General features: G+C 50.5%; 1 protein-coding gene across 1 annotated transcript; it reads right to left on the bottom strand.

Moving 5' to 3' along the window:
• Positions 1–627: 627 nt before the first annotated feature.
• Positions 628–10,940, bottom strand: PHB1 (prohibitin 1). Its single transcript, XM_079725807.1, has 7 exons — positions 10,893–10,940; positions 9,567–9,681; positions 7,760–7,921; positions 4,852–4,994; positions 4,593–4,709; positions 2,318–2,413; positions 628–977 (listed from the first exon to the last, which is right to left on the bottom strand). The coding sequence occupies exons 2-7, from the start codon at positions 9,652–9,654 to the stop codon at positions 765–767; spliced, it is 819 nt and encodes a 272-aa protein (XP_079581933.1). The 5' UTR covers positions 9,655–9,681; positions 10,893–10,940; the 3' UTR covers positions 628–764.
• Between the last annotated feature and the right edge of the window lie 1,895 nt (positions 10,941–12,835).

The raw sequence follows: 12,835 nt of genomic DNA, 5'->3' as shown, positions 1-12,835 counted from the left end.
CGGCCGGATGCAATCCTTCAAGCTGGAAATCCGCCGGGTATTTGAGACACCAAGGTGGGAGGTGGAGAGGAAGGCCAGAGGACTCACATCTTGGTCCAGGCCTGCTCTCTCATTATCCAAGTCCATTCCAATTTTAGGACCCTGGGGTGGGGGTAGGGCAGCAAATCAGCCCACCCACCTTCACAGGGGCAGATTCTTCAATCCGTGCTTCCGCTGGCCCCGCAGTTAAAGAGAATCGGCCTATGGTAAGAGACAGATCGCTTCCTCTCTGACCCCTCCCCAGCACCTCTCTTCAGCTGGGTACGTGAAGGAACCACTGGAAAAAACCGAGGCCTGTGTTCGTTGTTGTTCAGCTGCGCATGCCGTCTTCCTCAACCCATGAATAAAAGATAGGCTGGAGGCTACCAGTTTACTCAGGCCGCCCACTGCCTCCCAGCTCATCACACACATGGCCCTGCCTGTCTTCTGCCAACTGCCAGTGCCTAGGCTGGAGTGCCAGCAGGCCCCAAAGACGGGAGCCAAGCTGGTCTGTGTAGGCACTTGGCAACTCTGGGTAGGGAGGTGGATAAAAAAAGGGGATGGAAAGGAGAAGAGTGAAAGAGCTTCACCTGATCAAGTAACTAGAGATCCGAAGTGATTTTACTTTTATTTCCTTCACTTTAAGCCAATCATGAAGTTTCACAGTGATTTCTGGGGCGGGAGAAGGAAGGTGGTGGTGAGCATCATGGGGGCTGCGGTCCAGATGGCCCCAGGAGGTGCGGGTCTCACTGGGGCAGCTGGAGGAGCACCGACTGCCCACTGGGCAGGTAGGTGATGTTCCGGGAGCGCGACAGCTGGTACGCGATGTCCTCCGCCGCCTCCAGCTTGCGCAGCTCGATCAGGCCGTCGCCCGCAGTGGTGAGCGAGTTGGCGATCAGCTCCGCGGCCTTGGAGTCACCCTCCGCAGAGATGATGGCTGCCTTCTTCTGCTGCTCAGCCTGCGGGGGTGGAAGCGGAGAGACCAAGATCACACCTTGGGGTGTTGGATGGCGGCTGCAGTCTCAAAAGGACCACGTTGGGCACCCTCACCGGGTCCCGAAGGAACTCTGGGACTTTACCTCCCCCTCCAGACAGGGTCAACGAGCACTGTCCCCCCAGTCCTCCTCTCCTGCCTTGCCACCACAGGGACACATTTCTGTTGGCTACGTAAACAGCGTCTTATTTAAAAGTCCTCAGTAATATTAACAGCAACCCAGTCCGGCCACATACTCCGAGGCAGGAGGACCCCAGGCCGAGGAAAGCAGGAGAGAAAGAAAGATGGAATTAGTCCTCATCTTCCCCTCCAGCCCCAAGTCAAGGCGACTTTCATCAACACCAGTGCAGCCAAGTAGGGGCGGCAGGCACGGGACGCTCCCTGAAGTCGCTCTTGGGCTAAACTGGGTCCCGACCAGGAACTCAGGCACCCAGAACGAGACCTCCTGGCCTTCCCTACCCTTACCAACAGGAGGACGTCTGTGTGCAATGCACGACCTTCAGAAGCACGGAGAACACAGTGTGGAGCCTCTGAGATGAACAGACGGCTGTTCAACTGAGGTTCTGGGACTGTCCACTCCGCAAATGTTTAGTGACACCTAGAATCTATCCCAGGCATGGTCTGGGACATGTTCTAGGTGCTGGCGAGAGGCAGAAAAAAGTGGAAAAAGAAAAAATAAGTCTCCATCCACATGGAGTTTATATTCTCTAAAGTTAAATGTCTACCCATATACCTCTCTTTTGCCTGATTCTAAGGACTAAGGTGTCCTGGATTAGGAATAAAAATCCAAGAGAGTTAGTGGTGGGGAGAAGGGAATATATGAAATAAATACACCTTTGCAAAGACCAAAAGACCAGGCCCTATGCAACTATATTGCGTCCCAGCACACTCTGACACATCTGGATGGATTTAGTGCTTGAAAAAAAAAATCCAGTGATGACAGTGCACCTGGTGCAACGTTTGATCCCTTTTGCTGTCAGCTTTCACTGTGTAACCACAGTTAAAAATGACCTCTCAGTGAAGCTGAAAATACTCCAGAAGAAACGTTTTTATTTGTGGGAGACTGTTTTTGATCTTAGGGACGTGGAAAAAAAATTACCCTTCAGTGATTTAAGAACATAACTTCACATATCCCTGACTAGACCCCGAAGACTCTGGAACCAATTGCAGGAGTACAGTCCCTTCAATCCCCTTCCGATGATCCCGGAAGAGATCACAGATGAATTTCCAGGCCACCCAGCAAACAGGGAGGCTGAGCACAGGAGAAAGGGGAGAGAGGCTCCTGCCATCTGGTTGACTGCTCACCTTTTCCACCACGAATCTGGCCCTCTCTGCTTCCTGCTGAGCCACCTGTTTGGCTTCCACCGCTTCTGTGAACTCCTTCCCGAAGGTCAGATGCGTCTAAGGGGAGAGAGTGAGCACGAGACGAGGCAGAGTAATGGCTTCGACAGCGCTGCTGCAGGGCCCGCACGGCCGCTGGAGGAAGAGGCCGCGAATGGCTCCAGCAGCTGGAGACAATGTGAGGTCAGAGCGCCCTTCCACCTCCACATCCGTGCCCAAACTGAGCTCACACCCCAGAATCCTCGGCTGCCCAAAGTGCTCCTGGACCTCATTCTGGCACCCTCAGGTACAACACAGCCCACGGGCACCAGAAGGCATCTACTCGACTGACCACCTCCCTGGGGGAGGAGACCTGTGGGTTCCAGGACCCCCACCACTGACTAGTGCTCTTCCAAGGTCCTTTGATGGCCTGCCTGAAGCCCCCAGAGAAGCCAGATGGAAAACTGAGCCCCTGAGCGTGAGGGATGCAGCTGGTTCTCAGGGATTCAAGAGTGTGATGCTCTCTGCTTATGACTTAACCAGGCCACTGCTTTCTCACAGCATCTCCATCACAAAACAGGAAGAGGATGAGAGAGACGATTTCCAAATCATGATTTTCCCTATGCGTGAGTGCTTCTGATAAAGGGTTTAAAAGAAAGAGAAGGCAGGTAAAGACATTGCTTCGGGTGAAGGTTTAAAATTCTGATTATGCATAGGTCTTCCCTAACAACATGAGTGACCGAGACGTCGCTGAAGTGATGTATCTGTAATGACAGTGCAAACAACGGAAACAGATCTCAGCACTACTAATGCCTAGTCTAATTTATCTATATTTTTTATTAAAAGGGAAGAATAAAGGGGATAACAGCATTGGTTTTGCTACCAAATTCTACTTGGTTCATTTCCTCCACTACCCTCCCAACCTCTGCTTTAAAAAAAGAAAATAAGCAGCTCAAAACTTCTCCTGAAGAGTAAAGCCCAGTCCAATGTCTTCCAGAACTTCTGACACTCCTAACGCGTAAACTGCAGCTGTTCTACCTCATCTGCTCCATGTCTGGACTCTTGTTCAAAGTTTGGGAAAGAAAATACAATCCTGAGCAATGAAAATGCAATGCGTAATTAAGGAATAAAATTTCTTTCTAAAGGGGCCAGCTGAGGGCAGCAAATTCCCCATGAAGCCTAATTTTCTTCGCACACCTCTTAGATATGGTTTCTTGTGGTCAACCCCCATTTCCCCAGGATGGAGTATGTGGTTAAAGTCTAGCAAAATGCCAAGTTTCTCCTTAGGCTTTCACTTAGTGTGTTCTCACGGCCACAGTGTTTAGTTTAACACTAAGTGGGAGAGCCTGAGCAACCACTCTGGTCCAAGGAGCCAAATGGCTGCAGCCTGGCGTCTCGCCAGTAGAGGGAGCCCACGAGCCCTCCCACGGCTCAGGCAGTTGCTGCAAGCGGAGCAGTGCCCTGGGGTGAGCGCAGGGTATGTAGTTACTGTTTAAACAGCTGCACAGATGCTGAGGGGGAAGCTGTGCCTTTCCCCAGCGACGCACAGGAGAACGGAACGGGAGACACTCTACCTCACCACCCGAACAAATCACGCCAGATGATTTTCCCCAGAGAATCAGAAACACGACCCCTTCTCCTCACCCTCCTCGATCTGAAATGCTATCCTGCCTGTACTGCTTTCTGTCTGCATTGCGGCATTCAGTGTCATATAAATACACAGACCACACAGTCTCAAGAGGATAGCTTATGCCTCAGAGATGCCCCCTGCCTCCCATACCAGGCTTTGGGAAACAGAACCATTCATCTACACTCTATCACCTTTCATGGGGAGGTCCCAGAGCTCACTTCACTGCGCTTTAGACCCTAGGTGTTAGGAAATTCCCCGGGGTCAGGCTGGGAGGTCTGGGCTAGGGAGAAAGACTATCCAAGCTGTTCCCTAATCTCTACCGGGCAATTTCTGCCTGTGTCAAACAGGGTTAACACGACGTCACTTCCTGGGGAGGTCAGGGGGAACATTCAGTTTGGGGAAGATGAAAAATCTAGTGGTCAGGGCCAAAAATTAAAAGAAAAATGTCTGTGGCACAGGGGAGGTAAAAGAACCTTCTTCTGAAAACAAACCCATGGAGACTGCCACATGCCACCAAGAAGGTTCCATGTTTTCAAGGCTTCATTGAGGAAAGTGGAAGGTAGGACCTCACAGTGTCTACCCAGATATGGAACCAGGCACCCTCCCCTGCAGGCACCCCAAGACCCTTACCAAGGATACGTCATCCAGGATGAGCCCAAAGGTTGCTGCTCGCTCCGTGAGGTCATCGCTCACCTGTCTGGAGACCAGCTCTCTCTGGGTGATCAGTTCTCCGGCATCAAAGCGAGCCTGGTTCCAAGGGAGGGCAGAGGAGCTGGTCAGGACAACGAGGAAGCGGAGTCCCAACCAGTCACCGCCAAGCTCTTCCTGCCACCTAGCGATCTCCTGGGGGCCGGGCTCGGGGCTCGAGGCTGAGGCCCTGTTCACTCACCACCACGGACTTGAGGATCTCTGTGGTGATGGACGGCAGCACGCGCTCGTCATAGTCCTCTCCGATGCTGGTGAAGATGCGGGGAAGCTGGCTAGCGACCGGCCGGAAGAGGATGCGCAAGGTGATGTTGACATTCTGTAAATCTTAGGGTGGGGGAGAAGTGCTGGAGTTAAAAATAAAAACCAAAGTGGCCTTCTAGGACCTCTCCTACCCCAAATTTGCTATAATTTATAAGTCACTGATTATCAGATCCTAGAGGGTGAGGCGCACCTGTGCGTGGTCTCCTTGGTAGAGAACCCAGCACAGCATCAGCGTTAAAAACTTCTCAAAGGATTCTGGTGATGACAGCTTTTCAGTGTGTCCTGAATGCCCTCTGATATAAGCAAATTCAGATTGTATGTCTAACAGTTGCCATGGATATGCCTGGAACACTGAATATTTTAAGAAAACAGATAGGCCAATGCCAAGAATTCTAGGGTAAGGCCTCTCCAAGGCCCAGTGAATGTGGCCCAAGGTAGCAGTGTGCCTCAGAGAGGTGACCGTGGGTCCAGCAGACTAGCAGTCTAAGGCCTGGCTGCAGCCTCAACTCTGCTGTTTACTAATTACGCGGGCTCACTAAGCCTTAGCCTGTCTCAGCTTATTTCCTCACATGTAAGAATGGGGATGATTTCATCTGCCTCCCAGGCGTGTTGGGAGAAACCGAAGGAGGAAACAGATATAAAAGCACTCTTGTCAAATGCGCAACAGATGTAAGGGGTTATCAGACTCATCTAGAGGCCGTTTCTCATTACTTGGCCCAGTCAAAGGACACAGGGAGGGAATTACAACTTCCCCTGACAACGCAGTCCTGCTTGGGGCTAAGGCACTGTCACAGGCTGCGTGCAGTCATCAACAACACGGGCCAAACGCCCATGAGATGAGTTCTGAACCAGGCACCAGAGCGGGAAATGGTTATACACCCGTCCCTGATCTCTGCAAGTTCCCATCAAGTTTTGAAGATAGGTGTATAACGTATCCTTAGAACAACTGCAAAACAGTAGAGAAAGAAATCCCCAAAAGGTGGGAAGTTCAGAACTAGGCCTTTAAGTTAAAATATGATGTTTCTTGATTCACCTCACCCCACCGCTGATTTCCTCTGATGTAGTAGGCAGGCCAGACCCTTTACAGGAGGCTCCTCCTCTCTCTGGCCAGGAGCGAGAGGACAGGTTAGTGAACACCAATGTACCCTTTCCCCTCCTCTGCCCGACGCACTTCTCATCCTAAAGTGCCAGTGCAGACGCACGTTCCTCACAGGAGCTCTTTTCTCTGCTTCCCCTCCATGCTGTCGTCACCACGCCCCACTCTAATGCCTGTCCACATGGCTACCTCCCTAGCTAGACCAAGCTCCTAAAGGTTCCCGCTTTCGTCAACTTTGAACTACCCCACCCTCTGACCCAGCACAAAGCCTGGCACTATCACAGAAAGCAAACATCTGCTGAGGAACAGCAACATCCATGCAACCTTCTCCTGCTGCACAGAAACTTCACGGCCAAGACAGCATCTGCCACTCCATTTACTGCCTGTGCACCTCTATGTGTACGATGCGGGGAGAACCATGACAGCAATTCATTTTAGGCTCCAACTGGGAAGCCAGTGGCGGGTCAGACCAGATTGCTCTCAGGGATGTGGGCCTTGGCCTGGGAGATAACAATGTGAGGGCAGCACCTCTGGAAACAGAGGCCTTGGAAAGCAAGGCAAAGGGTAAGTCAGCTGTGAAGGCAAACAGAATGGCTGGAGATCGGTTTACAGTCACCCTGGGGAACAAGAACTGATGGGAAGTGTCAACCGAGGGAGCAAAGGCACATTTAGGTTTCTTTAAAATTGGATTGCTATGTGACTCTTGAAATATATCTTTGTTCATTTCTCTAAATTTGTACAACCGTGTGTGTATTTTAAATATATAGGCATACGTCATTTTCTTGAGCTTCACAGACACTGCATTTTTTTTAATTTTGCGGTACGTGGGCCTCTCACTGTTGTGGCCTCTCCCGTTGCGGAGCACAGGCTCCGGACGCGCAGGCTCAACGGCCATGGCTCATGGACCCAGCCGCTCCGCGGCATGTGGGATCCTCCCGGACCGGGGTACGAACCCGTGTCCCCTGAATTGGCAGGCGGACTCCCAACCACTGTGCCACCAGGGAAGCCCCAGACACTGCATTTTTTACAAACTGAAGGTTTGGGGCAACCCTGTGTCAAACAAGTCTATTGGCACCATTTTTCTAACAGCACCTGCTCACTTCATATCTGTCACATTTTGGTAATTCTTGCAATATTTCAAACTTTCCCAATATTATTATATTTGTTATGGTGATCTGATGATGGTTAGCATTTTTTAGCCATAAGATTTTTTTTTTTTTTTTTTTTGCAGTACGCGGGCCTCTCACTGTTGTGGCCTCTCCCGTTGTGGAGCACAGGCTCCAGACGCGCAGGCTCAGCGGCCATGGCTCACGGGCCTAGCGGCTCCATGGCATGTGGGATCCTCCTGGACCGGGGCACGAACCTGTGTCCCCTGCATCAGCAGGCGGACTCTCAACCACTATGCCACCAGGGAAGCCCATAAGGTATTTTTAAATTAAGGTATTGTATATATATTGTTTCTTCAGAGATAAAGCTATTGCACCCATATGCACTGGGGGACCAAAATATTCGTGTGACTCGCTTCATCACAGTATGTGCTTTGCTGCGGTGGTCTGGAACCGAACTCACGACATCTCTGAGGTATACCTGTATATTTCTTTCTCTGCAGCCACATAAACCTCTTCACGGAAAATATGCCAGGAATTCGTATTACGAAAAGTTCAACCCATTCGGGGTCCCACGGCAGCCCTTCCACACTCTCTACTTTACCTGACCCACAGACAAGACTCACCTTTGCTACCAGTGATTACTGGCACATTCCGTGGTCGAGAGCGGCAGTCAAAGATAATCGGTTTCTGTACCCAAGGGATGAGGAAGTGAGTCCCTTCCCCTACGACAATGTCCTGCACTCCACGGAACCGGTCAAAGATGACAGCTCTGTGCCCAGCATCCACTAGGAAGGAAGGATAGTGGTGGGTCAGAAAAACCCCTTCACCCTTTAACCAAGAGGATCATGGTTTTGAAAACCCCTGGTGCTTTCCATTCATTTATTAAGTCTCCCCTCTCCTGCTCTTTCTTCCTACACTTCTGGTCTCTAGAGGCCTCTAAACAGCTATAAAACTAAGCAATCATTTCCCATCCCACATGTCCTCCCAAGGACTTCGGTAATAGGATCTATTCCTCAGCATCCTTTCTCCTTGAAACAACTGGCTGTTGATTTTCTGATTAACCACCTCCCCAAACTTCTTTCTAAAACTCACCAAGGTCTTCACTGTTACCACAGTCCATCCTGGTTCCAACTTAGCTCAGTGTTTCCGGAAGCAGCATCCTCCCTATGGCAATCCCAGAATTTGGAAGGCCCCACTTTTTCTTTCTAATAGCTCGATTTCTCTAAGGTTTGAAGGGGTTATAGAGCTATCTTGCTGATTCAGAAAGAAATTAGTAATGGTGACTACCGTTTAGCTATTCAGGGGTGGCCAAAAAGATCAGAGTAAAAAGCTGTGCCATAGAAAGAGAGCAGGCTTTTCTTTCTTTTTTTTTTTTTTTTTAAATAAATTTATTTATTTAATTTTGGGCTGCGTTGGGTCTTCACTGCGCGCGTGCTTTCTCTAGTTGTGGTGAGCAGGAGCTACTCTTCGTTGTGGTGCATGGGCTTCTCACTGCAGTGGCTTCTCTTGTTGTGGAGCACAGGCTCTAGGGGCACGGGCTTCAGTAGTTGTGGCACATGGGCTTAGTTGCTCCATGGCATGTGGGATCTTCCTGGGCCAGGGATCGAACCCGTGTCTCCTGCATTGGCAGGCGGATTCTTAACCACTGTGCCACCAGGGCAGCCCGAGAGCAGGCTTTTCTGACCAGCCGCTTTCTGTCTCTGCCTTTTTGGACATTACAGTTGGCCCAAACACCTTCACTCTGAAAGTAATCCTCCTCTTGTCAGGGTCACACACGAGGTGGGTCGATCTACTGCTACTTTCCAACAGTGAAAGCTGGAGAATATCAGAGGTGGAGGGGGGTCTTAGACATAAACCAGTTCAATCCTGTGGCTTGACCAATGAGAAAGCTGAGGCCTGGGGAGGGGAAAGTGACTTGCCTAAGGTCACAAAGAAAAGTGGAAAAGCCAGCTTAAACACCCAGCACACTGTTAAAAGCTGGGCAGTGAATCTCAAAGCTATTTTCTCTGGAAAGACTCAAACACACCAGAGCAAAGCTCCTGCTCAGGACAAGGTCACCAAAGGGCTAAAACCCTTGCTGAGTTATTCCACACACAGGCAGAAGAGAACAAACGAGCGCTCCATTTCAGCTGGCCAGCGAAATCCTGGCACTCTGCTGCAGCATCACTTTAAATTCACAAGAGCAGGTGGAAACGTCCAACTGGGCTGGGAGGCTCTTGGTGAATAAAGGCTCTGAGAGAACCTACAGCTACAAGGACAGAGGCCCTGATGACAATGCAACCATGTGGTGCAGGATGGCAGTAGGTGAGCCCTCTTGGTCACAAACACATTCACGGACAGCGGCTGCCAACGGGAGTGTCACACAGGCTATGAAGACCAATAGAAGTCCTCTGGCAAAGGGCAGTGACCCACCACCCCTCAGTGCCTCACCATTATACAAGGCAGAGTTCACCACGCCTCCTGCAACGGCTAAGGCCAGGCCAAACTTGCCAATGGACTCAAACACTTTGGCAGCCATGTCTTCTTCTGCTGGGCCTGCTCACACCTAAGTGGGTAAAAACAAAACAAACAAAACAATTCAATCCCCAAATCCTCAGAGTAAAGCCCTCTCTGAGGCATCACATGTACCTGTCGAGTTGGCTATTTCTTTCCCCACTCTTGAGAGGTCTAAATTATCGACTGAAGGACATTTCATAAATAACACTCTGCAGCTTGTATAAGTGTATACTCAATGCCTCTGCGCTTCTTTCTTCTTTCTCTACTACTTAAGAAAAGGGGTCTGGGGTCCTTGGTTCAAAATGGGAAGGAGGCATGGGCTTGATACCCATAGAGAACTTAGCCCCACACCAAACACCCTCCCATTTCCTGGACAGTCAGGCCCCAGGAGAGAGGCTGCGTGGCTGGTTCTGTGCAATTCTGGTTCAGAAAAAATGTGATTCCAAGAACAAAATAACAATAGCTGACCTTTATACTGGGTAGTCTTCTAACAGCAATTTCCATATTTAATCCTCACACCAACCCGTATGAAGTAGGTAACTACAGATGAGGAAACTGAGGCACACAGAGATGTTAAGTTACACCAGGAGCCTAAGATCACGCAGCTCTGAGGAGGGCTACCAGGATTAGAACCTAGAGGTCTAATTCTAGAAGGCACATCCTAACTCCTCACCACGCAGCTTCTCTACATCAGGCGTTAAGAATGACCTGTTATTATAGAAGCAGGCGCTACATGACGTTCTGGGGTCAACATATCGCGAGAACCAATCGGGCCAGAAAGGCCCTAAACAGCTGCACCCCGAGGGAGAGCCCTGGAACGGGTGGGGGTAGGGGGGCTGAGGCGGGGTGGGCGGGAGCACGGCTGACCTCACCAGAATCTACTCCAGCACTTAACTTTGTCTAGCTCCGCCCCGTTGCCGTCGTCCGCTTCAGCCTCCCTACCTCCTCCCCAGACCTCAACGTCTCTACCTTCATCTCTCCCCGTGCACTTAAATCTTTCCTGAGACCCGGATGCCCAGCCCCGACCCCTCAGCTTTTCCATTCCTAAGAGCTTCTAGATGATTCCTCACTCTGCCCCCATACACACCTACCTCACTCTACGCAACCCCTGGCTCCTCCCGTGCTCACCCCCCTTCCCCTCCGACACGAGGCGGACCCACGCATGGACCCCGCCCGCCCAAACCTGGGGCTAATGGGAGTGCAGAGGGGGACTGCGGAGACGCCCGGACGCGGGCCGCAGCGGCTCCGCTCCATTCTCACCTGCTCCCACTCTGACCTCCACATGAATTCCCCAGACAAACATACTGCGCGTGCGCCGGGCAGCTCCCCCCTCTTCCCCGCCTTCCTTCCAAGATCCGTGCCTCCGATTGGTGGGGACGAGCGCTGTGCATTCTGGGAAGGGTGGCTTGCAGCCTTACCCTAGTTCCTGGGCTCTTCGCAGATGAACTACAATTTCCAAGAAGCCATGCAGCGGCTGGCCCGCGCTGAAAAACCTTTCTCTTTGGTGGTACTAAAGGCCTAGAGGTTCCCGCAAAGCCTTTTGGGTGCTGTAGTTTCATGAGGGATAAATGCACGTGCCTGTCCCGAACAGATTTGGAGCCTGCTAGAAGATGGGCACTAAGGCCCTGGGAAGGAGAGGCTGGGCTTGCTGGCTGGTGGCAGAGAAGGGCAAGGGCAAGTTTAGGGCTGATGAAAGAGGGCAGGTGAGCACGCTGCAGAAAGTCGTGGTGAAGTAACTGGTGGGCTGAGAGATTGAAGGGCTGGCTTCTTTCCAAAGACCTATCTAGAAACGACCTGAGTTGTGGGACCTTGATTGCCAGACCAGAGAGAACCGTAGAGACACCTGGACTAGAAAATGAGACCCAGAGAGAGGAAGGGAGTCATTCAGGGTCATGCACCAATTAAAAAAGGGGTTGGGCTGAGTGTGGGTCCTGTGGACACATTTTTTTTTTGGTCTAAAAATGGTGGTTAATTTTCTATTGAATTTTATTTGTTTATTTTTAATTAATTTTTATTGGAGTATGGTTGCTTTACAATGGTGTGTTAGCCTCCACTGCACAACAAAATTAATCAGCCATACACATACAGATATCCCCTCCCTTTTGGACTTCCTTCCCATTTAGGTTACCACAGTGCGGTAGGTAGAGTTCCCTGTGCTATACAGTATGTTCCCATTAGTTGTCTATTTTATACATAGTATCGATAATGTATATGTGTCAATCCCAGTCTCCCGATTCCTCCCACCCCACCCCTTTCCCCCTTGGTATCCATACATTTGTTCTCTACTCTGTGTCTCTGCTTTGCAAATAAGATCATCTATACCGTTTTTCTAGATTCCACATATATGCGTTGTTATATGATATTTGCTTTTCTCTTTCTGACTTCACTCTGTATGACACTCTCTAGGTCCATCCACGTCTCTACAATTTCATTCCTTTTTATGGCTGAGTAATATCCCATTGTATACCCATTGGGATATTACTCAATTGGGATATGACACTCTCTAGGTCCATCCACGTCTCTACAATTTCATTCCTTTTTATGGCTGAGTAATATCCCATTGTATACCCATTGATAAAGAAGATGTACCACATCTTCTTTATCCATTCCTCTGCTGATGGGCATTTAGTTTGCTTCCATGTTCTGGCTAGTGTAGATAGTGCTGCTATGAACATTGAGGTGCATGTGTTTTTTTGAGTTATGGTTTTCTCTGGGTATATGCCCAGTAGTGGGATTGTTGGGTCATATGGTAGTTCTATTTTTAGTTTTTTTTTTGTTTTTTTTTTTTGCGGTACGCAGGCCTCTCACTGCTGTGGCCTCTCCCGTTGCGGAGCACAGGCTCCGGACTTGCAGGCTCAGCGGCCATGGCTCACGGGCCCAGCTGCTCTGCGGCATGTGGGATCTTCCCGGACCGGGGCACAAACCCGTGTCCCCTGCATCGGCAGGCGGACTCTCAACCACTGCGCCACCAGGGAAGCCCGGGACACTTAATTTTAATGAAACCAGGCCCATTTCTGGATTCTAGTATGACTGGATTCCTTCAGCTTCTTTTTCCTGCATTCCTCTCCTTTCCGTCCCCCTTCTTTGTCTCCACTTGGCACCAGTGGGACGGCAAACGGCCAGAGGTATACGTGGCAGCACGCTTCAGGTGGTATGGGTTTGCCCTAAGTGCCCACAGTCTTTTCCTCTGCCGACCAGAATGC

The sequence above is a fragment of the Hyperoodon ampullatus genome (genome assembly GCF_949752795.1).
Source record: "Hyperoodon ampullatus genome assembly, chromosome: 19".
In the NCBI taxonomy this organism is placed as follows: domain Eukaryota; kingdom Metazoa; phylum Chordata; class Mammalia; order Artiodactyla; family Ziphiidae; genus Hyperoodon; species Hyperoodon ampullatus.
Note: the sequence above shows the minus strand (reverse complement) of the source record. Positions and strands in the feature narration are given on the sequence as shown.

What these genes read in the sequence shown, in the direction of transcription:
- PHB1 (XM_079725807.1), bottom strand. Translation starts at nt 9,654, where the DNA reads ATGGCTGCCAAAGTGTTTGAGTCCATTGGCAAGTTTGGCCTGGCCTTA. An exon ending in AGTAATCACTGGTAGCAAAG is followed by an intron (nt 4,995 to 7,759) that starts GTGAGTCTTGTC and finishes CCCCACCCTAAG; the next exon opens with ATTTACAGAATGTCAACATC. An exon ending in CCAGATTCGTGGTGGAAAAG is followed by an intron (nt 978 to 2,317) that starts GTGAGCAGTCAA and finishes CCACCCCCGCAG; the next exon opens with GCTGAGCAGCAGAAGAAGGC.